Genomic DNA, 23,049 nt, shown 5'->3' on the forward strand with positions numbered 1-23,049 from the left:
TGCGCACCGTTGGCACTGCCCGCACGGAAAGGGGCCTCCCGCCGGCTGGGGCGGCTGGCGCGGTTGGCAGCAGGGACACTCCGCGCTGCCAGCCCGCTTGCGGCTTCTCTTCCCTGTCTCCCCTGTCTCCTTCCTGGGAGGCCTTTTCCTCCTCTTCCGTTTGCCTGCAGTCTGGAAATCAAAGAATCCTTATCAATGCTTCCTTCATCTCAAAAAGCTGGAATTCGCAGCATCCACCCCAAAAATCTATTGGCCTAAGCAAATTCTTCCAAACCCCGCGGAGCTGAGAAAAGGGCTGGATATGGCAGTGGGCTGCGGCAGGCTGCCAACCATGGAGGTTGGAGGAAAATACTCCCCTTCACTACAGCTCTAAGGGGGTGGGATAAACACGTGGCTATCTCTAGTTCTACATGTCAGATTTCTACCTCTCTCCCTAACATCTATTTATCTCTGGTTTTCCTCCCCACATGTCTAGGGCATGCTTTTTACATTCAGTCAAACTAGTGAAGACACATGATTACCCATTTTCAGCTACCCAAAATAATCTCTCTCTCTCCCTCTCTCTGTCTCTCTCTGTGAAACAAATTGCTCTTTGCTGGTAAGGAAAGTATTAAAAGTGCCATAGCAGCAGCAGCTCCTTCTTGAGGATACGCTGGGGTGCTACAAAAGATCTCTAAAATTTGGCAGCATCTCCATGAAGGCGGCTCAGATGGCTGATGTTAGCAAGCAGTGGGGAATGAAAGGTCTGATTGGAACCTGAGGGTGCCAGCCCTTGAGAAACTGATTTGTAGAGAGTCAAAGCCCATTTTGGTGGTGCTGCTGCTTTGTTGGGTCAACGTTATGCTCCAGAATTCCATATTTTAGGGCAGCAGCACAACGAAGCCTTGGGCAGCATCTGCTGCACCTTTCCCAGTACATGGGACTGTGATTGGTGTTACCAGTCACAGCTAGAAGATCTGCCTTCTGATTCCCCAGTGGGAGACAAGCCATACCAACTTGCAGAGCAAGCCAAATAATTGTTGATTAGACACTTCTTTTAGCATGGTGTGTTCTGCCCTTTTAGCTGTCCTGGCAATATAGGCCAAATCAGTGACTAGATTAAAAGGTTGTTGGAATTTTTTAAATGCTCTGACATCAGCAGCTAACTCAGGAATTTGGGGGGTTCCTTCAACAACTTGAACATCCTACTCCCACTTCTGTGTGTTTGGATCCTTCCAAGTGATAACCAATTTGTGTGATTTTCCAGAGCCATCTGTAAAAACTGTGAGGGCTTTAAGAGGAACCTTACCTTTTAGAGAATTTGGGACTAGATGGAATGTTTCTTTTAGTAGCTTGTGTTTTGGATAATGAATAGAGACTTGTCCAGGATAGCTGTCTAAAGCAAACTAAAGGTATCCATTTGTCTGTAATAGGGATTCTAATTTGTGTAGTTGAAATGCTAGATAAATGTATGTTGGATCATACGCTGCAGGGGTTCGGAGGCGGTTCCTGCCTTTAATGATTAACTGAGCTAAAAGCTCTGGAGGGATTGTAATAGTTTTTTTGGTGTGACAAATATACCCATTCTATAATTAACAATTCATCTGTAGAAGACGGGTCCCACTGAAAAAGTAGTGCCTGGAAATGTGGGGATTTACCAAGAATAGAAAACTGGGAGGTTAGAGAGCAGTCAACGCGGTGTGCTTTTCGAGATGAGATAGCAGGTGCTACCTTTCGCAGCGCATCATGGGCATCTGGGGTTAAGATGCACTGGGAAGTCAGGTCATGGCTCCCCTTCAGTAGGCTGAACAAGGGGCACAGCTCTTCTCTCGTGAGTCCAAGCAGTGGTCGGATCCAGGTGATGGAGCCACACAACTGTTGCATGTCCCTTAGCATTTGAGCCTTATCTTTGATGGAGACACTTTAGGGAATAATGGCTGGCTCACTGATTAGGAATCCAAGGTATTTCCATGGGGAGGTCTACTGGGTTTTTCAGGAGCCATATCAAAACCTGCATCTTCAACTGCTTTCATAGTCTTTCTGATCACTGTGTTAAGGTAAGTCTTGTCTTGGGAGCAAATTAAAATGTCGTCCATGTAATGTAGAATTATAGCTTCAGGGAAGGCTTTCCTGATTGGAGATAGAATCCCAGCCACAAACATTTGACATAAAACAGGGGAAGTTTTCATTCCCTGTGGTAATATGATCTAATTATATCTTTTAAAGGGTTCTTGACAGTTGATGATTGGTTTTGAAAATGCTAATTTGGGAGTGCGGGATGGAGAGGGATGTTGAATAAGCAGACTTTGATATCAAGGATTGTGAGCTGCCAGTCCCTGGGAAGCATAGAAGGTGAGGAGAGGCCTGGTTGCAAGGGGCCCATGTCTTCTAAAACATCATTTACTTTCCAAAAGTCTTGTAATAACCTCCATCTGTCTTTGCCAGGTTTTTTATAAAAAGACAGGGGTCAGGGGCTAGTTGATGGTACGATGTGTCCTTTTAATAATTGTTGTCACACTAGGGCGTGGAGTGCTTCTAATTTGTCATTTGGAAAGGCCCAATGATCCACCCACACAGGATCATACCCACAGGGAGGGATCATACCTTTTCCCACAGATGGACAACAGCCATATTGAGTGGTTTAGTTTTGATTTCTTTTTAATTCCCAAGGTTTCATTTTTTTCAACATTGTAATACAGCATCTCTATTCAAATCATTATACTTACCTTGCTTAATTAAATATTTATTAATTTTTTTCCCCCCCATAATATCAGAATGGGACAAAAGCATAGTAAGAACAACAAACAATTACAGAAATAGAGAATCTTCCCTGAGAATCTCTGAGAACCATGTTAAAACAATGGGAAGAACATCAACTTCCTAAAGACTCACAGTTGAAGATTTTGCATTGCATGTTAGAATGGCCAAAGAAGAAATTAAAACAAGGTCTTCGCTGGCCGAAGCATGGGTCTACCAGGATGTGGATTTGCAAAGTACTTTACAATTACGTCCAAAATAAATTCAATGCAGACTTGGATTGCAGCATGTGGAGGTCTGGTTTAAATATTGGAACATTGAAAAGGAAGTAGAAACAAATTCTCTCTGTAACGATCAATGATAAAGACACAACAAGGAAAACCAATCAACCAAGGTGGGACCCATTAAATTTCCTCCCCACTACTGCACCTCCTAACAAACCAGCTGCAATTGCAGCTGAGTTGTTGGAGGCTTCAACGAGTCATGTAACTGAGAGGGCTGAAGAAGTTGAAAGTAGCATTGGGACATCAGAAGAAACGTATAATCTACCATCCTCCTCCAGGCAAATTACAAATTCAGCCATGTAGGAAGTTCCTTCCAATCAAGAAGGTCCAGGCTTCTTCACTTGAAGGAGAACCCTGGCGGTACAAAAATGTTCTTTCTGCTCCAACAGTAAAGATAAAACAAAGGTGCCACCCCTCAGAGAGGTCCCAATGGGGGATGCACAAGGTGGAATAGGATATGGAAATGCACCCCTCACCTCTTCAGAAGTGAGGCATTTTAGAAAGGAAATGGAGGTATCATTCAGTGACCCAGTAGGTTTGTCAGAACAATTTGACCAGTTCTTAGGCCCTAGGATTTACCCTTGGGGAAAATGAAATTCAATAATGCAAACCCTTTTCTCTCCACAGGACAGAAAAGTTATTTAGACTTCAGGGATCAATATATGGGACAGAGAACATAATTTAGGACCAACTGGAGAGAAGAAATTACCATTAACAGATCTAGAATGGAACCCTAGCTCAGATGAGGGAAGAAAATGCATAGCAGAATACAGAACCCGAATTGTAAAGGGAATAAAAGAGGCAGTCCCCAGAGTTAATAACTTGAAGAAAGCCTTTGGTGATGAACAAGAAAAAGATGAGAGCCCAATTGACTGTATAACTCGCTTAAAGAATAACATCCAATTATATTCAGAAATAGATTTAGATAGTGAAGGAGGGAAGACAATGTTCTAGGTCCACTTTGTGTTACATTCTTGGCCTGACATAAAACGGAAATTAGAGAAATTGGATGGATGGCCAGAAAGGAGTTTAGATGAGTTATTAGCTGAAGCACAGTAAGTTTATGCCAGGTGAAATGAAGAGAAAATGAAGACTAAAGCTAAGATGATGGCTGCTGTCCAAATTCCTAAACCAATTAGGCAGGATGGGGAGAATATTCAATTAAAGAAACCTATTTGCTTTTATTGTAAGAAAGAAGAACATATGCAATCCTGCTGTTTTAAGACATTGAGGGACTTAAGAGATTCTCCAAGTGGAGAATCAACCCTCAGAGAACTGAGGGGGTCAGGGGCTCTTCTTCTTGGGGCACAAAAACCATCTTCAAGAGCCCTTGATAAAATCAAGGATAGGACCCTAGAACAATTAATGGAATTTTTAGTAGACACAGGAGCAGAGAGATCTTGTGTAATTGAAAAACCAAATGGATGTGCCATAAGCAAAGACACTTTCAATATCTGTGCTGCTAAAGGGGAATCCTTCCCCATTCCCATCATTATGAATGTCACCATAAAGGGTAATGGACTAACCAGAAAAGGGAGATTTGTTTTTCTACCTCCAGCATGTAACAACTTAATTGGTCAGGAATTCCAGATACCTTTGAAAGCTGGAGTTCCACAAGAAGGAAGGATGAAGGTCAAATTGTTTACTTTATCCACACAAGATGAACAACTGATTAATCCTACAGTGTAGGCCCGACCAGGTCGCTGGGATAAAATGAACATTACACCCATTGTAATGAATCTCCTTCCAGACATTAAACCAGCAAAAGTACCCCAGCACCCCCTTACAAAGACCAAAAGGTATGGGCTAAAACCCATAATAACTGAACTTTGACATGATAATATACTAGAGCCATGTACTTCCCCATACAACACCCCATTCTTGCTATTAAAAAGCCTGACAATAGTTACAGGCTAGTTCAAGACCTACGTGAAGTAAATAAAAGAGTGGAAGCTGTGTGCCCGTTAGTACAAAACCCTTACACCTTGTTAAGTTATCACCTACACACTCTTGGTTCTCAGTAACTGACCTGAAGGATGCATTTTGGTCATGCCCTGTAGATTCTCCTTCTAGACACCTGTTTGCCTTCACCTGGGAAGATCCAGACACTGGAAGGAAACAGCAGCTGACCTGGACCTGGCTACCCCAAGGGTACACGGAGTTGCCCACACTCTTCGGTCAGGCCTTGGAGAGCCTGTTCATTTCCTTTTCTCCACCCTCAGGAATACAAGTAACACAGTATGTAGATGACATACTACTCTCCAGAGAGCAAGAATCCACTGTAAAATTAGGCACCATTCAATTACTGAACCATCTAGGAGAGAATGGACTAAGAGTATCTAAATCCAAACTACAATTTGTTAAACCGAAGTAAAATATTTCGCACATGTAATTGGTCATGGTACCGAAAATTGAGTACTGAAAGGATAGAAGGAATTTTAAATTTACAACCTCCACAAAAAAAGAGCGAGGTTAGACAATTATTAGGCTTAAGGAGGTATTGTAGAATATGGATTGATGAATACACACAAAGTATCACAATTTTATATGAAAAATTAACTACATCAGAACCTATTAATTGGACCCAAGAGGATAATAAGAACTTAGAAAATTTAAAGCAAAAGATGATTCAGACCCCAGTTCTCTTTGTTCCTTCACTAGAAGAAGATTTTCACCTATATATTAAACCTATATAGGAATTACTTATGGGGTCTTGGCCCAAGAGTGGTCAGGATTTCATAAACCTGTAGCCTACTTGTCCATATTGTTGGTCCCTCTGTCCCAAGGATGGCAAACATGCATCCAATCAATCGCTGCAGCAGCCATCCTAGTAACAGCCAGCCAAAAACTTACATTTGAGAGAAATCTGATAGAATACATACCACACTCCATCCAAACCATTCTTAAACAACGAGCGGCCGAATGGCTAACAGACTCTCATATTATACAATATGGGAGCACCCTCATCCATTCCACAAATGTAACCCTGAAAACAATTACCCACACCAATCCCGCACAGTTCCTATGTGGAATTCCCCAAAAACAAGATCTCATGCACAACTGCATAGTTTTTATAAACCTGCAAACAAAAATTCAAGAAGACCTCCTAGAGAGCCCATTAGCTGAAGGAGAAATCCTGTTCATCGACGGATCATCAAGAGTAGTAAATTGAAAGAGGTGCTCTGGATACTCCATCAGAGATGGAAAACAACTGTACATGTTAGAAAAGGAAAACTACCACCTTCCTGGTCTGCCCAGGTATGTGAATTAGATGCTTTGGAAAAAGCATTGCACAGACTAGACAGAGCTATTGGAACCATTTATACAGACTCTAAATATGGATATGGAGTAGTCCACACATTCGGGAAAAGCTGGGCTGAAAGAGGGTTTCTCAGATCTAAGGGCAAAGACATTTTACACAAAGAACTTATATTAAAAATTAGAGGCACTTAAGTTACCGAAAGAAATTGCAATGGTACGTGTTCCAGGTCATCAAAAGGGAACTCTGGAGAAACTAGAGGAAGCATCCTAGCAGACCATGCTGCAAAGGAGGCTGCTTTTGAGGGGGAAGTAAAGGTATACAGATTTTATCCAAGAGACACACCCGAGAGTACACTGGACAACACTCTTCCCATCCCTGTTTTTAAAGACAGTGAAAAACAGAAACTCATATCACTAGGTGGAAAGGAAGATTCTGAGGGACGGTGGCATCTTCCTGATGGCCACCAAATGTTAAATAAAGAGCTCACTCGAGAAATTTTACAGAACTTCCACCAAGCCACGCACTGGGGATCTAAAGCTTTAGCAGGTCACTTTCTTCAAAATTTTGGATGTCAGGGAATTGATGAATTAGCTAACCAAATTACCATAGGTTGTATAATTTTCCAAAAAGTCAATAGAAAATTAATGAGGAGAACAAGACCTGGAGGAATTGAAATTGCAATTAGACCCTTCCAAAGTATTCAATTTGATTTCACAGAAATGCCCCATGTCCAAAGATGGAAGTATTTCTTAGTGATTGTAGATCACCTTACCAATGGGGTTGAAGCATTTCCAACTGTTAATGCCACTGCTCAAACAATAAGTAAGGTAATCCTAGAATAGATAGTCCCAAGATATGGAATTATAAATAACATTGATTCAGACCAAGGTACCCATTTTACATCATTAGTATTGCAACAATTGGCTCAATAATTTGGAATAACTTGGAAATTACATACCGCTGGCACCCTCAAAGTTCGGGAAGGGTAGAACGCATGAATCAGACTATTAGAACAACCTGGACCAAACTGATGTTAGAAATGAAGTGGACTTGGATAAAGTGCCTACCCCTTGCCCTTCTCAGAATCCAGAGCTAACCCAGAGCTGACTAAGGCTGTTCCCCATGTGAAATGTTATACGGGCTTCCCTATTTAGCCACCCCGCATCAAGTAACTGCCAAAGAGTGAGGAAATAGAAATATGCAAAGGTATATTCAAATGATTGCCCAGAATCTAAAAGACTTAAAGCAGAGAGGTCGTGTACCCCAGAACATTCCTTTAGACTTCTATTTACATAAGATATGCCCCGGAGAGTAGGTACTTCTTAAATGCTGGAAGGAACAATCCCTGACTCCATCAGGGGAAGGTCCTTTCCAAGTTCAACTGACCACAGAGACAGCCATCCGAGCACAGGAAAAAGGGTGCACTTCCATCAGCTGAGTAAAAGGTCCAGTAACACCACCACAAGATAACGAGAAACCTCCATGAACTACTCTCTACAACAGTCCTCCCCAATGTTATCCCTGAAATTATTATATCAATTGTAATTCTCTCACTGTTTTACAGCAGAGAATCTAATGGTTATTGTACTTACTATTTAACAAGTTATTACGAATTTTCAATTCCATTTCTCCACCAGTGAAGAGTATCATTTCCCTGAGAAAGTACTTTCCTCTCCAATAACTATATCTTTTTTTTTTTTTTTTTTTTTTTTTTTAATTTCCTTGGGAGAAACAACATGAATAGAACCAAGGCCAGTTCCAGGTAGGACTTTCCTGCATCCAGGTACACTCCCATGACAACCAAGGGGTCTGAACCCAGTCGAAAAACCAGAGAGCTTGAAAGGTCTGCACCACCTATCAGAGAGTACCACGGCACTTCAATCTTCCCATTGACCCCTAGGGAATGGAAGGTGCGCCCTACTCCTCATACTCTCCCTCTGGATCCTGTAGATCCCCCTTGTCAGAGCCTGCGTCTGCTGCCACCAATGCTAACATACAGTGTACCTGACCAAAGGAAACTCCTACCTCATAAAACACTCATTCCAGGCACATACTTATGTAAATCCCTTTTGTTATAATATGATGACACTGAGTAGATACTGACAATAAGGCAAAAAACAGTGGATTGGTAGAAATATTGGAAATGCAAACCAGAAAAGGAATGGAAAGTGTCCTGATCAAGAGATTTGGCTATATGTCAAATTTAATTATATAACGAAAAAGAAGGATTTGTTAAAAAGGAAAACTTATGATGTTGATTTGATTCGAGAAATTGTAATAACTGAAAGGGGGAAACAAAAGGGGGACAATCCATTAGCTACCGATAAAAACTTATTTATTGTTTTAGCAGAACAAATTAGTAAAAATCGAAATATAACCAATTGTTGGGTTTGTGGAGGCACCTTCAAATCAGAAGCCTGGCCTCAGCAAGGAGTCAGTACTGGACCCCTCAAATGACTTAAACTAAATTATTTCCCCTCCCAAACTCCAAGAGATCAAGACAATTGGCTATTGAGGGACACAGTTCTTGGAGAAGAATGTATCTGGAGAAAAGGAAAAAGATACACTGAGGAAGTTGTAGAAACTACCTGTAAAAGATATTTACTAACTGAGGATCACAAGACGTGGTGGATACTGAACGAACCAGATACCTTTTGGTCAAAGAAGAAAATCAGAAACAAGAACTGCATATTACATCCCAATGAACAACTTTATCAGTGCTGGGACCCTAAAAGTCAGCCTTATTCAGTATTACCCCAAGTTTCTAAGCATTGGACCTCCACTTTTATCACTCCTTCACATTTTTGGGAGGCCCCCCACGGTTTATACTGGAATTGTGGGCAAAGAGCATATTCTAAACTCCCTTCTCACTGGTGTGGCAATTGTACCTTAGGAGCAATACGACCTAGCCCCTTTCTACTATCAGAAGCAGCTGGAAACCAGCTAGGAGTTCCCCTAGATGATAAATTAAAGAGACAAAAAAGATATGAAATAGGGGGAATGCAACAATGGGGCGAGGAAGAGTGGGCCACCAGAGACAATTTTAGAAACTTACGGACCTGCCACTTGGGCTCAGGATGGGAGCTGGGGCTATCGAACTCCCATTTACATGCTAAATCGCATTATTGGACTATAAGCCCTGATTCACGTCATATCTAATCAGGCCAAGAGTGCAATTGATTTTTTCAACGCCCAACAGAAGCAAATGAAAACAGCTGTATATCAAAACTCTTTAGCTCTAGATTATTTATTAGCCAAAGAGGGTGGAATATGCGGCAATTTCAACACATCAGACTGTTGTCTGCATATTGATGACCATGGTGAAACTATTACTAAAATTACCCAAAACATCAGAAAGCTTACACGTGTTCCAGTCCGGTTTTCCCTCACTACACCTGAATAGTGGAAAAACATGTTCTCTGGGGAGTGGTGGAAGAAAGCCTTAATTATTTTTGGAGTTTCCTTAGTTAGCCTTCTCTTTCTCCCCTGCTTAATCCCATGTTTCATTCATCTAATTACCTCAGTAGTACAAAGCATGTTCGCTAGTCAAAATCTTCAAACGAGCCAACATTCTATGCCTACTGTCAAGAAAATCATAAATCTCAATCCAATCAAAAGCGATAGGAAAACGGGTAAAAAGGCCCAGCAAGTTTAGATTAATTTTAAACAATTAAACACTATCAACAAAGAACTTTTACATTTATGTAAATGCAAAAGCCAACGACTAACATAAGAGAAAGAGGGAGGAACTGTCATTTATAAAATCCCTTACATGGCTTTTGCATTTGTGACTGGTTTATATTTGTAACTGTTAATTAGCTTTTGCATTTATAATTGTTTAAAGTTACTAGTTTGAACAAATAAAAGTGTTCAAATTAATGAAGTAAATAATATAAAATCATTATCAAGTTATACTAGCTATTCAGTAGATCCCAACTGAATGTTTAACAGTCCTGTTAAAATAGCTAGCAAAATAAGAACTATATTATTTTTATAATCCTTTGTTCTTAACCTAATTACATTATTTGTAAATTTAATGATCTCTTTTTAGTAGCCTTATACTTTCAAAGGTCCCAGTGCAGTTTCCTCTCACCAACAGCATGCAGCATTTTACAGACAATTTCTAACCCACTCCAGGTTGAACTGGTAACTTGATGCCACAGCAATGGTGCATACTAATGAGAGAGCTTCCCATCAAAAACCTCAGAGATATCATCCCACCCCAGTGACAGCACACTCTGGGAAAGAAGATCTTACCTCATCATCTACTAGCACCAATCACCAGAGACTATGGGGGCAGGACTGCAAGTACAGACTGAGGGGATCGAGAACATCAAAGGGGCAGCCTGGCCTGAAGAGCTGTCTTTGCTGTCTTTTACTGTTCCTGGGACTGTGACTTAGCTACAGCAGGGGACCCCACACTGCAGATTTTGGTCAATATCTCTTTTTAGAGACCTTTTTCCAGATTTGAGGGCAGACTAAGTGCATTCACTGCAATGCCCTTGGGTTCTTGCCTTGGGGCCAAACACCAGTTCAGCTAGAGATTTCCTCAATTCTTGGGCTTGGGACTTTATCCTTTTTTCTTTCTTTCCTTTCTTCTTTTTCCTTACCTCCCTTTTTGTTTTTCCCCTTTAAATAAACACCCTATTTTTGTTCAAATCGCCAAAGCTGTATCTTTTTACCACATTCAGCAAATTTTCAGACTTCATGCCAGCTCCTTGGAGCAAAGCATGAAATTACTCCACCAAGGCAAGTATGTGTAGTACTCCCTTGTGTTGGCATCAGTTCCTGTGGCAGAACTTGCCTTCCCACTGGACACTCACATGCACCTGAGCCTGTGGATAAGCCCGGCTCCCTCCCCCTCTGTCCACAGCAACACAGACACTCCCAACCTTTCCCAAGAGCTGCAACACAACCACAGGCACAGCAGCATCCCCAGCAGTGACACCACTGCTCTGCTCCATTCTGCCCTGCTCTGCTCCTCTAGTCACAGCTGCAAGCCTGTATCTCCACAAGAGGCTGTGGCCTGGAGGCGAGGAAGGAATAGGATCTTTGCTCACAAACCATGCCACAAACCCCATCCATGGGTCTTCCCACATAGCAGAAACACCTAACCATTCAGAAGCAAATTTAGAGCTTATTCACAGGGTGAGAACAAAAGGAAGCTTCCAACACGAAGGGTTTATTTATTTATTATAGTATTTATTCTGACTATCACTCATAACAAACTACAAACTACAAGCTATAAACTACAAACTACAACTACAAACAGCAACAAAGGCCTCCTCCAGGGCTAGAATCTGCTGTCAGCCATGAACTGCTGCGTGGCCATGATCAGAGGCGTCAGGGTGGAGACTGGCTTGGCTGATGTTACAAACGGATGCTGCCCAAAGAGAAAAAGAAGCAATGAACTTCTACTTTCCCCACAGCCTGAAGCAGGCTTTCTCTGGCTACCAGAAAGATACAGAAAGGAGGGCATTCTGTGCACCTCTCTCTCCACATCCAGGACCTGCAGCCGCTTTGCCTTTTACCTGCAGAAGTTCCTGGGCAGACCAGCGCCTGTCCTCGTCCCTCTCCAGGCAGCAGTGCAGAAAGTCTCGCAGCCATGCCGACTGCTGCCTGGGCTTCTGCAGCTTCGGGGGGGCCTCGGTGCTTATCAGCTGTTGAACCTAGAGAAGAAGGAAATGCCACACTCTACCTGTCTCCTTTGCACCCCAAACTGCTCACACAGACCCCACTGGACAAGCTCCACTCTCCAGTGGCACTTTACTCCCTGCCACAGGGTGGCAGATACCTTTCCTACCCCTACTAAAACTACCCAAAGCCAGAGGCAGCCATAGCCAGTCCAGTAGGCAAAGGCTCTTGCCTTGACCCCTGATTTCACTGGATGATGGAAGTAGCAGCAACTCCATCAGCAAAAGCACACTTTGCTTCACACAGCCTCTACAAGTGATATGGAAGACTGACTTTTGTCAAACTCTTCTATTTCCAAGGATTATTCCATAAAATGCAGCTCAGCACTGCTCACTGCTCCCTTAGGCAAAGCTTCTGCCAAGCAAAAGGCATCCTGATTTTTAGGTCCTGTTCATGCACAAAAATGGCAAGGGGATGATCTGGCCAAGAAGCACAAGAGAGTGTGCAGCCTGGAACCTATCATTTTCAGGTGTTGGCAAGCTTCCCAGGCAGAAGAATGGGAGCAGATTTTGTCGGGGTGACAACAGTGTCTGAGAGCAGCTGCAGAGTACCGTGCGGGAGGTTTTCATCAGGTACGGAGGCGCTCCTTCCACCATCTCGATCCCCACGATGCCAAAGGACCAGATGTCCACTTTGGGGCCGTAGGGCTTCCTGGTGAAAATTTCTGGCGCCATCCAGTAAGTAGTCCCAACAGCTGATCTCCATTTGTTCTGCTCGGTGGTGAGCTGAGCAGCAAGGCCAAAATCAGCTGAGGAGGAAAAACCACTCTGATCAAGCCAGCGTGACTTAGGAAAGCAAACAAAAGAAATCCCCACTGTACCAATGTCCAAGAAGGCAGTGTGGAACCCAGCTGTAAAGGGGCCATTCCTCAAGCCTGCAGCTGAGGAAATACAGAATTGGCCACTTAGCAAAAGCCCCCAGTTTCAGGCAATGGCTTTTAGTCCCCTGAAGCTATTAGACTGTAACTGCCTTGCTTGGGAAGGGACACACACAACCCAAAGCCACTCCTGGGCCCTTCTTCCCTGCACCTTGTGGCTGTGCTCTGTGCTTGCAGCAGGGCAGCCTGCACTGCCACAGGCCCCACTGCAGGGAACTGGAGCCACCCAAAGGCAGCCCCACACCGCAGCCCGCCACGCCTGAGCCTGGCCAGCAACACCCACCCAACTTGACTGATCCATCCAAGCCCAGGAGAATGTTGTGGCTTTTGATATCGCGGTGGATCACTTTATTGGAGTGCAGGAAATCCAGGCCTTGCAGGCACTGAGAGAGGAAAAAGAAACACAAGCCTAAGTGGACTTCATCCCACAGGCAGCAAAGTGGCACATCTGCAACACTGACTTCCTGGGAGATGGTGAGCCATGGCAGGACAGGCTGCTGGCAAGGGCAGGAGCCTGCTGCTCCACCACGAGAACAGCAGTGCCTTTCTAAGTGAGTGTGTGTTTGCTTCTGAAAGAGAAAGGGCAATTGTTCCTCTGGCCAGTGCCCTGCAAACACAGGCTGAAGGAGCCCTGCTGCAGTGGCTGTGCTCTCTCCAGCCAGACAGCAGTGGATGCCTTTGCAAACACCACTTTGGGTGCAAGGCTCTCCTTTGAGGCTGAGCTCTGGGAGACTCCTGTGAGTATCTCTTTGTCTTTGCCCCTTGCTTCACTTTGCGCCACCAGTGCCTTTGCCCTTACAGGGAAGGAATGCAGCACATACAGGCTCCAGGCAAGTGTTTAGAGAGGCAAAGACAAACACACTAGAAGAAGGGCAGGGACAGTGGCAGGCACTTCAGATGCTCTTGCTACTGCCAAGGACATAAGAGAAAGGCTTGGAAGATGAAATCTCTCCTCTCCTTATCACCCATTTGGAAGGACCATCCCGACCAAGCCATGGGAAGCACAAGTGCCATCCCTTACCTCCCGAGAGACAGCTGCTATCTCTCCTTCTGCCATGTGAGTCTCCCTGATGACATCATGTAAAGAACCTCCGTCCATGTATTCCATCACCAGCCAGAGTTCCTCGTCCACTAGGTAGCTGAAAGGAGCAAACAACAGCCTGGAGATGAATGCACGCACTTACACAACCTGATGGATTCTTGTTTCTGTGTCTCTCTCAGAGGAACACAGGAGGAAGTAAGTAGTCATTCACTATGGTCTACAGGGCTTGAACTCTGAGCAGTCTAAAACACTGCTCGGTATCCACACCAATGCAACAGGCCAAGGGAAATACAATAGACAGTGCTTTGTCAGCACTTCAGACCCGGGGGAAAAATCAACCCCCAAACCCAACAAAACAATGTGGAGAGAGAACAGGAACTTGGAGGCTGTTGGCTCAGTAAGACAAGGCCAAGTCCTGTCTTTGAAAGCGTCCTTCACACTAGGTATGCCAGGAAAGATGAAAGCAGCCCCAATGCAATCTTTTCCCAAGATGCTGTAGATCAGCCCAGGAACAGGAATTAACAGCTCCATCCTCTTTTGCCAGCGCCCAAAGCAGTGGTTGAACCTCTGGCATGCAGGATGTGAATGATCTTTCATGGCAGGACAGCAGAACCACTCACCTGTCTACATAGTTCACAAGGTTGGCATTCTTAGTGCCACGCACGACCTGGATTTCATTCAGGCACAGCTCGCTGCTGCTCTCTTGCAGGAGACTAATTTTCTTGATGGCCACCTAAAACAACATGGAAAGCCATGAACCAAAGAAGCATGTGGCACAGGTCCACAAGGGGAAGATGGAGACAGTGATTATGGGACAGTAGCCCCAGCTGGGCTGGGCCAAACTGCCTTGTGACTGGACATCAGACCCCGTGCTTGGGAACCTCCCAGGACAGAGAGACAGATATCCTTTGCCCTGTAAACATGGTCTAAGCTCTCCACATCAAAGCTCTAACAACACTCACTGTGCCCACAGTCTTCCCCCAGGGCCTTACTTTATCAATCCCATTGTCATTGACACACCTCTTGCAAGCAGGAAGCCATTTTTGTGCTGGTAAAAATGGAGCAAAACTGCTGGGAAACCTTGGGCACTTCCAGGGGGCTTGATCATTACTCCAGCAACCACTGGCACTCTCCATTGCACAACTACAAAGCAAACTTTTACAGACATGACAGATAAAATGGTGTCCTATGAAAATCATGAGGGATATTCCCCCTAAGAAATACAACCCTACATATTTCACGGAAAAAAATGCTGTGATGATGAAAACATCATTAAGGACACCTCCAAAAAAGACAATCCTAGCACTTCCTCACTTCAGGAATTTGCATTTTATTCCACTAAAATACTTTACTTCACACCACTAATATTAGCAATTACTGCCTGACTGTAAAAAGAAATAAGCCATGCCTTGATCCTCTAGGGATATATCCCAGGCTCTGAGCAGGGCTTAGGCCCTTGAGAGACTCCTTGCACACCTCTCTCTCTAAGCACAGATCCCAAGGGCAGCACTACAGGTGGCTGCAGAACTACCAGCACCATTCCCATGTATTGGCTAACAGCCAGAAATGAGAATTCAGGAATGCTGCAGCCCCAAAGAGCAGTGCCATGCTCTGAGACACCACCTGGGCACTTAGACCCAGCCCTGTGTCCTCCTCTGAACGATACCGCTTGGCCTCCTTGCATCCCCTGGGGCAGCTGAGAAGGACAAAATCTGTCCCCACTGTATTTGGCAGGCAGACACTGCTCTGCACTCCATTTGCCTTTGCAGCAAAGCTCTGCTGGCGAGACAAAGCTCAGCCACAGCTCACAGCAGAGGGGAGGGCACTCGAGAGCTGCAGAAGCTGCGGCGCTGCTTGAGGCTTACCTCTTCTCCTGTGGCAGTCTCCACTGCCATGCACACAGTGCCAAAACCCCTAGAAACAAAACAGCAGCGGAGAAAGAAGAAGTCCTTTAGTCCCTGCAAGTGCAAAACACTGCAGCCCAACGGGAAAAAAGTCCTGGGGAAAACAGTAAATGGAACACGACAGATTCTTCTATGGGTCTTTTCTCCCTTTTCTCTTTCTCTATCTGTGCATGTGTCTGATTCTTCCACGAATTTGCCAGTTGGGTCTCCTTACACCTCTCCTTGGAGTTCTGTCTGCCAAACTCAAGCAGACACAGATCCCTTCTCCAGCTTGCAAGGACAATAGTGTCCAGCCACAGCCAGAGCAGGCAAAGCCTTCCATTGCTGCACACACAAATGGAGAAGTCCTCAAAACACAGGATCCTTAGGCAGCTGTGTTCTGGGTCCAGAGCCATTGGCAGCTGCTTCTCTTCTGTGCACCAGACACTGGAAAGACTCCACTCTTCTGGTGACTTCTTGTACATTTGGCTTCTGTTCTGGGGTGACGTTATGATGCTTGTACCCCCAGTCACCTGTTCTGTTTATACTGGATGTTATATTCTGTGCCTCCAACACTGTATCAGACAGTAGGGGCCGGGAGAAGAGGGAGCACAGTTTTGTTATCAGCTGCACTCTCCCCCGCAGTCTGCTGGAACACAGAACTCCCGTGTTGTTGTCTGGGCACAGACGGGGCTGAACACCACACTCCTTTTGCTTTTTAGTTAGTTTAGCTAGCTAAGGCAGTCTGAGTTTTCCCTTTACTGTTTTTCTTTCCCTTTTCTTGGAACCATTTGAACCTGCTCCAGACTGGGACCCGGCAAAACACCGAGAGCTCACACTTTGTAGCCCACCAGGGCCTACTCTGCAGCCTTTCCCAGCACTGGAGAATGACAACCCCCAGGAGAGACTTTCTGAACTTGCCATCTCTTCAGAGCAGCAAATGAGTTTTGTCATCCATGATTGTTCATTTTGTATGCTGAGGAGTGCTTTGCCTGTTAAACAAACAACTTCTTTCCACTTCTCTCCAAGGAAATTGTTCCCTAATCGGCTGGGGGAAGTGGCCACGTGGGTTTGCTTTCTGGAGGTTTCCTGCCAAATTCGCCCTGAATCAGGACAGCCTACCCAGAGAAAATGCTGCAAGTCAATCCCATCTACAGTCAGCAGAGCTTGCTTTCAAGGGGAGCAGTTTGGTGGATTCTTTGCAGCAAAGGCCTAAAGCCCACAGGATCCACGAGGGGTCTGCCATCAGGCAGATGATGGTTTTTCCTCTAGGGTGCATTGGCACTGGGCATTCGCCTGAATCTTTGTCTTTTGCCATCTCAGCCACAAAAGAGAGCTGCTGCTTTCATTTCTGCTTTTGGCTTCCTAGACTAGGTGGTGGTCATCCTGACCACTGAATCTTGTTTTCAGCAAAATACTGGAAAGAAATGTTACTGAGAGCTGTTCCCTGACAGCTCTCTGCTGCTACCTTGACCTTTGAGGCAATGAGGTTTCTCCTCATTTCATTCCCACGTATTCTGTACTGTTTCAAGACACTAAAAAATTATTTCTCCTACGAAAAGCGGCAAACAGGTGCAAACACACTTGAGGGACAGGAGAGCTGCCAGGTGCTGCTCTTTGCCGCAGACAAGACATTTCCAGCATCCAGGTGCCTCTGCTGTGCCTTTGGACCACAGCTATAAATGCTGGCCAGCACTGAGAGATCACCTGGCATCATCTTAACGCAGTGTCTGAACAGCTTTGGAGCTTGCCTGATGTCACTCTGGGGAGATGGGACACCAGCAAAACACACGGCCCCTCCCTTTGAAGAAGGAACTGTGGCTGCACTCACCCTTTGCCAATAGTCTCCAGTTCTGTGTATTTAGCCTCAGGATCTCCCTCGCTCACCAGCATCTCTGTAAAAATCCCAAGGAAAGATGCTCACTTCAAAAGAAATCCCACCCTGCAGCAGATCACAAAGGCAGCCCCACTCTCCGGGACACTGGGCCCTCTCAGCTCAGTCAGTCGGGAAACAACAACACCACCGCACCAGCACCACCTCAAAAACAGCAGCAGCAAGACAAGCAGCCCTGCAGCACAGATGGCCTGCACAAAACTAAAAGTCTAAAGTAAAATCTAAGCACACAGAGCAACAGTCAGAGGAGACAGGATCAGAAAACTCTAACCAAGAGAAGTGATTGTTGTCTATAAACATTAAGGGCAGCAGAAAAAACAAAATCTTCCTGTTCTTGGCAATGAACACTCTGCGACATTCAACACAAGCTTTCATCCTTGCAAACATCAAAGGCATCTTGGGTTCTGGAATCAATTTTTGTCATCAGCTGCCCTCTCCAGAACAGGAAGAATATTGCAAAGTGCTTCCAGCAGAGTCCAGATCTCCAGCTTTAAGCAGGACTTTGCCTAAACAATGCCCTTCAGCCTTTCAGGAGCAGCAGCTCATGTTATAAGCTACTGTGATGGCCTCAGGAATGAGGTCCCTCAGCCTTTAGGACAGGCTGAGTGCTGGAGATGACCTTGGCCGTGCCCACAGCAGCTGGGCCCCACAGGAGCTCCTTGAGGCCTACTCATTCGCGAGGTCACGGCCTCCTGCTCAGCCAGAAACAATCTCTGCCTGGCTTCTTGCCTACAGGGAAGCTCAGGCAAAGCCAAACCAGGCCGAGCTGCTCTCAGAGGCAGGAGCAACACCCCGCTGATCCCTCACCACCTCAGAGCACAACAACAGGGCCTGTGTGGAGGAGGCCTCAGGACCTGGCACTCAGCTGAGCAGGAGCAGGAGGTGGGACAGCTCATGCCGACACACGCACACACAAGGCACTGCTCCGGCACACAAGGATCACAAAGGACCTACTCAGCATGGCCAGGCACTTGTCCTCTGTCCTCTCTCGCTGCTGCTCTCTGCTGCCAGACGAGCTGGTCGTGCTCCAGGTGCACGAGCTGCTTGCGCTTGAATTTCCAGCCTGGGCACTGGAGCCTTCTCCCGAGCCTTCAGCTGCAGCTCGTGCAGGTGCCAGGACAGAGGAGATGGAGCTCTGGGACAAGAAATGAATTTGGGTTACAAATGTGCCTGGCAGAGATGCCCCTCCCATCCCATTTCACATGCAAGCCCCTAGGAAGATGCTGCTGGCCACACCCAGGGCTCTTCACCTCTCAGCTTGTGCAGCTCACTTCAACAGCTCAAGGCACAAAATCCAAAGGCTGCTTTTACATGACGGACAAAATGACACCAAAGACGCTGCTACCCAGAGCGGGCACTTACTGGTGTTGTTTGCTCCAGCCGTGGGCTGACAGCAGGGCCAGGTTCTTTGGCACCTTCCTCCTCTTCAGCCTCATCCTCGGGTACAGAGGCAGCCAGAGCAGGTGCTGACGCTGCCCTTGTGCTCTGTGCACAGACAGCAGCATGAGGGACAGGAAAGAACCTGTCATTCACCACCTCACCTATATTCAGCTACAGGCCCTGCTGCAGCTCAGCTCTTCCTATAGCTACTGACTTTAGCTGCTCTGTGGGGAGGGCCAGGTCCCTGCTGGGGACAGTGCCTCCTCATGTCCTGCAAGCTTGTGAACTGCATCTTTGCACTGCTCTCCTCACAGGGGACAGGGAGCCTGCACAGCCACTGGCCACCAAGGGCCTCACTTGTACCCCAGGAGCTTCCAAAGACATCCTAATGCTACCTCTTGTCTCTTGCTAAGACAAATTCACAGCCCCTTTCAGAACAGCAGGAAGCTGGTGCATAAACAATCCAAGTTCCACTCCCCTTTTCCAAGCCCCACTGACTGGGGGAAGGGCTGGAAAGATTCCGGCCCACAGCATCTTCAGCCAGGCACAGGAGGTGCTGTCTGATCAGAAACTTGCAGCTATGCTTTGCTCCAGCCACAGCACGACCCAGAGCTGCCACTTACTGATGCTGGATGCTCAGGCCCTGCAGTGGCAGCAGGCGCAGTTTGGGGAGCATCTTCCTCCCCTCTGGCCTCTTCTGCAGGAAGACACGCAGCCAGAGGATCCTCCGAGGTTGGTGTTGGGCTCTGCAGACAGACAGCAGTGTGAGGGACAAGTGACCTTCTTTATATTCAGCTCTAGACCCAGATGCACTAAGGAGAAATCATCTGCAGGGAAATGGGATTCGAAGTTGTTCCCACTGAAGTGAAAAGGCACAATTAGATGGGACTGCACTCTCTTGTGCAGGGGAAATTCCATCATGGCTTAAATCACAAAGCAACCCCACTTCCAGCTGCTTAAAAGCTCTGAAAAGGAACTGGAGAAAACAGCCTGGGCTCCTCCTGCTGCTGCTGCTGCTCTTGCTGCAAAGAGCCTGGACTGTAGTTTCATTCATGCAACCAGGCTGGCACTGGACTGCAACAGGCCCAGCTCACAGCTTGCTCCACAATTGTCAAATGCTACCAAGGCCAGAGGCTCCTTTCCCACTCACCCAAAGACTGGATTCTCTCCAGGCACGGGTGATGTGACCTGCAACACACAAGAGAAAAACAACCAGATGCTGTAAGAAAACTGCCTGTGCTGGGCAAGCCCACAAAAAGTCAACCCAAAGACAGAGCATTCTGCTTTCACTACATCACTCCAGCTGCAACCCCTGTGTCACACAGCAAGCAAGTCAACAGCACAAAATACTTCCTTGTCCTCCATGGCCACTCAACCCACAGAAACTTGAGACTCAGAAAGGCCCAGTGGTTCTGTAACAATCATTGCTTCTGCCCCACCCCACCCAGCAGGAGCTACAGCTCCTCCCTTTCCTGTGCTTCAGTTTTCTCAAGAGACTGCATGCAGCAATTGCCATGAGCTCACTGAAAGCCTTTCCCCAGAAAAGCTTCAGCCAAGTGCCCCTTAGCCAGGGTGGCAGTTCTATTGTGACACAGCACAGGAACAGCTCTAGGGTTCGGGAGCATACAAGAACTCCTCTGAAATGTCTATCTCAGAGGCCTTTTCCAAGCTGATTCTGTGACTTCATCACAGAACACATGGCTCTTTTAGTGTGCAGGAAGTGTCAAGGTCCACAGGCACATGCTGGGATGAGGGAATATAGACAAGAAGACTTGAACTGAGGGACTTTCCCTTAGTCCTGGAGAGCAGTGCACAGCTTTTACAAGGACTCCTGACAAGCTCTCCCACTCTTCCTATCTTAGAAGTTGTCTTCCTTGAGCTTGCAAACTGAGGAGACTCTAAACTCCATAGCCACAGGCTGTGCCATGGGAGGAGTAGAATCCCTGCAGGCCACATTACAAATGCTGCCCACTCCCCACTGGCTAGAGACACCCCCTTCTTGGCTGGAGCTGTTGACAGCGGCTTTACCCAACCAAAGGCCTCTTTGTGGCATTTTGGTTTCCATATGCTGCAACATCTACTTACGTGCCAGGTGGGTGAGAAAGTACCCAGAATAAGCCACGGAAAAAGCCGTGCAAACTGCAGCACACACTCCCTCCATGGCTTGAGCAGCGCTGCTCCAGTCTGCAGCAGACAACGCCTGTGGGAAAATCAAAAATACTCTGAGTCCTGCTGGCAGAGACCTCGTCGATCAGCAGGTTCGCCTGCAGTGAGCGTGCCACAGAGCTGCTCTGCACACTGAGCCCTTCCGGGCCTCGGCACAGCAACTTTGCCTTGACAACGCCGGGATGCGGCCGCTGACATCACAATAGCAGCCGCCCTAGGCTGGATTGTGAATTCATGCATAGAACCAGACCTGCTCTACACCTAATGCCAAAAAAAGCCTGCAAAGTTCTCCTCTGCTACAAAGCAACACAAAAAGCCCTCCTAGTCCATCACCTGTTGCTCAAGGCATGTAAGAGTAGAAACACAGTGAGCCCCTAGAGCCCACACTGAGAAGCTGAGCACTGAGAAGGGACCAGGATGTGAGGAACCACATTAGTGGTCTTTGGCCACTATTTCTGCTGAGCAAAAATCAGAAGGCTTGTTCCTTTGTTCTAGAAATCAGAAAACAAGGAGAAGAAGCACTGCTTTAATTACATTTAGAGGTTTCTCCTAGGTACAGAGACATGGTCATGGATCTTTCTCTCTCTCTCTCTCTATATATATATATATATATATGTATATTATATTATTCAATACTATATATTAAAAAAATTTTACATCATAGCCACGGGTGTGATTTCAGCAGGGAAATGCCATGACAGAAAATGCAAGGAGGATCGTTCTGTCTGACTCACTCTAACAGGGAGGCCTTGGGACCAAAGCACCACCACCATTTTTTCCCCCATTTTTCTCCTTCCACAATATTGCTCAGGAGGCGGGGCTGAAATGGGTGGCACGGAAGCGGCAGCTCTGACACACAGCTGAAACCATCAGGGCCAGGGTGGCATGTGGGACTGTTTTTCCACTGCAACAGAACAAGGCAAGCCAGAGTGGTGACACTGATCCCAAGTGAGTCCAGCCAAGCCAAGTGGAGCCCAGCAGGGTGGTAGGAAGAGGCAGCAAAGTGGCAGATCCCATTCCCACACACATGCCCAGTGTGGAAGACTGATGGCAGTGGCAATGCCAAACACAGCTCTGCAGGGACAGAGAGACACCCATCACCATTGCCACTGCCACCATCCCTGCTGCAGAGAGGGAGCAGGAAACTGCCACTGCAGGTGCACAGCTGCTCCAGGCAGCACCAGCAGCCCCCATCTACTATCAGAACCATTCTGTAAGCCCTCACCATCCTGTCTTTGTTCCAGGGGCCTCATGTGACACTTCACCTTTGTTGCTTAAGCCATTACCCCTTTTGCACAATTTTCTTCTTATTGTTGTGCACTGCTTTTTATTTCCTCACTACATTGTAACTCTAATAGTTTTAACCTCTCATTTATTGTTTTCTCCATTGTCCCTTTCCATTGTCATGGAGAAGGAGAGAGAGGAGAGGCTTTACAAGGACTACCTCAAGAAGAGGACATAGAATGGAGGGAAGGCCTTAGAAAGAATAAACAACCCTCATGCTGCTGCTTTTGGAAGGAATAAATGTCCAAGTTACTTAATATCCAGACACAAATCTGTGGAGTCTTGACAGCCAAGAAGCACAGGAACCTGGACACCTTGTTGTGAGAGACTAGAGGAGATTGCTGGCTCAACACTTTTCAGGGGCTTGTATGTGGGGAAGGGGCAGATCAAGCCTTGTTCTGGTGAGGCCATGCCCCACTCGGCACGCCCCACACCCCCAGGCCTGTATCCCAGCCCAGCAGCGGCCACTGATCCCTGGCACACCAGAGGCAATGCTCCACACCTGTGTCTGGAGCCCCTAACCCAGCTCCTAAATGGCCACGTGAGT

General features: G+C 46.3%; 1 protein-coding gene and 2 long non-coding RNA genes across 6 annotated transcripts; 2 read left to right on the plus strand and 1 right to left on the minus strand.

The window, feature by feature from the left end:
- The first annotated feature begins 210 nt into the window (after positions 1–210).
- Positions 211–10,941, plus strand: LOC135291899 (uncharacterized). The gene is made up of 2 exons (XR_010354550.1): positions 211–8,192; positions 10,420–10,941. It is a non-coding gene; the product is annotated as an uncharacterized LOC135291899 (long non-coding RNA).
- A 522-nt stretch (positions 10,942–11,463) lies between these two features.
- Positions 11,464–21,714, minus strand: LOC135291896 (serine/threonine-protein kinase PAK 3-like). 2 transcript variants are annotated; one of them, XM_064406138.1, is made up of 11 exons: positions 21,138–21,714; positions 20,203–20,240; positions 19,676–19,798; positions 19,035–19,157; positions 18,627–18,807; positions 17,610–17,673; positions 15,761–15,809; positions 14,516–14,628; positions 13,875–13,992; positions 11,814–12,724; positions 11,464–11,665 (listed from the first exon to the last, which is right to left on the minus strand). In XM_064406138.1, the coding sequence occupies exons 1-10, from the start codon at positions 21,211–21,213 to the stop codon at positions 12,545–12,547; spliced, it is 1,065 nt and encodes a 354-aa protein (XP_064262208.1). In that variant the 5' UTR covers positions 21,214–21,714; the 3' UTR covers positions 11,464–11,665; positions 11,814–12,544. The 2 variants fall into 2 exon arrangements, with proteins under 2 accessions (XP_064262208.1, XP_064262207.1); XM_064406137.1 differs by lacking the exon at positions 21,138–21,714 and having other exon boundaries at positions 20,203–21,092.
- On the plus strand, positions 21,386–22,909 carry LOC135291898 (uncharacterized). Of its 3 annotated transcripts, none has more exons than XR_010354549.1 (3): positions 21,394–21,771; positions 21,961–22,166; positions 22,633–22,909. It is a non-coding gene; the product is annotated as an uncharacterized LOC135291898 (long non-coding RNA). The 3 variants fall into 3 exon arrangements; XR_010354548.1 differs by having other exon boundaries at positions 21,395–21,771; positions 22,030–22,166; XR_010354547.1 differs by lacking the exon at positions 21,961–22,166 and having other exon boundaries at positions 21,386–21,771.
- Positions 22,910–23,049: the final 140 nt, after the last annotated feature.

This window comes from Passer domesticus, unplaced genomic scaffold, assembly GCF_036417665.1.
Source record: "Passer domesticus isolate bPasDom1 unplaced genomic scaffold, bPasDom1.hap1 HAP1_SCAFFOLD_141, whole genome shotgun sequence".
Classification (NCBI taxonomy): Eukaryota; Metazoa; Chordata; class Aves; order Passeriformes; family Passeridae; genus Passer; species Passer domesticus.

What these genes read in the sequence shown, in the direction of transcription:
- LOC135291896 (XM_064406137.1), bottom strand. Translation starts at nt 20,331, where the DNA reads ATGCTCTGTCTTTGGGTTGACTTTTTGTGGGCTTGCCCAGCACAGGCA. An exon ending in AGACTGCCACAGGAGAAGAG is followed by an intron (nt 14,629 to 15,760) that starts GTAAGCCTCAAG and finishes ATGTTGTTTTAG; the next exon opens with GTGGCCATCAAGAAAATTAG. An exon ending in CTTGTGAACTATGTAGACAG is followed by an intron (nt 13,993 to 14,515) that starts GTGAGTGGTTCT and finishes TGCTCCTTTCAG; the next exon opens with CTACCTAGTGGACGAGGAAC.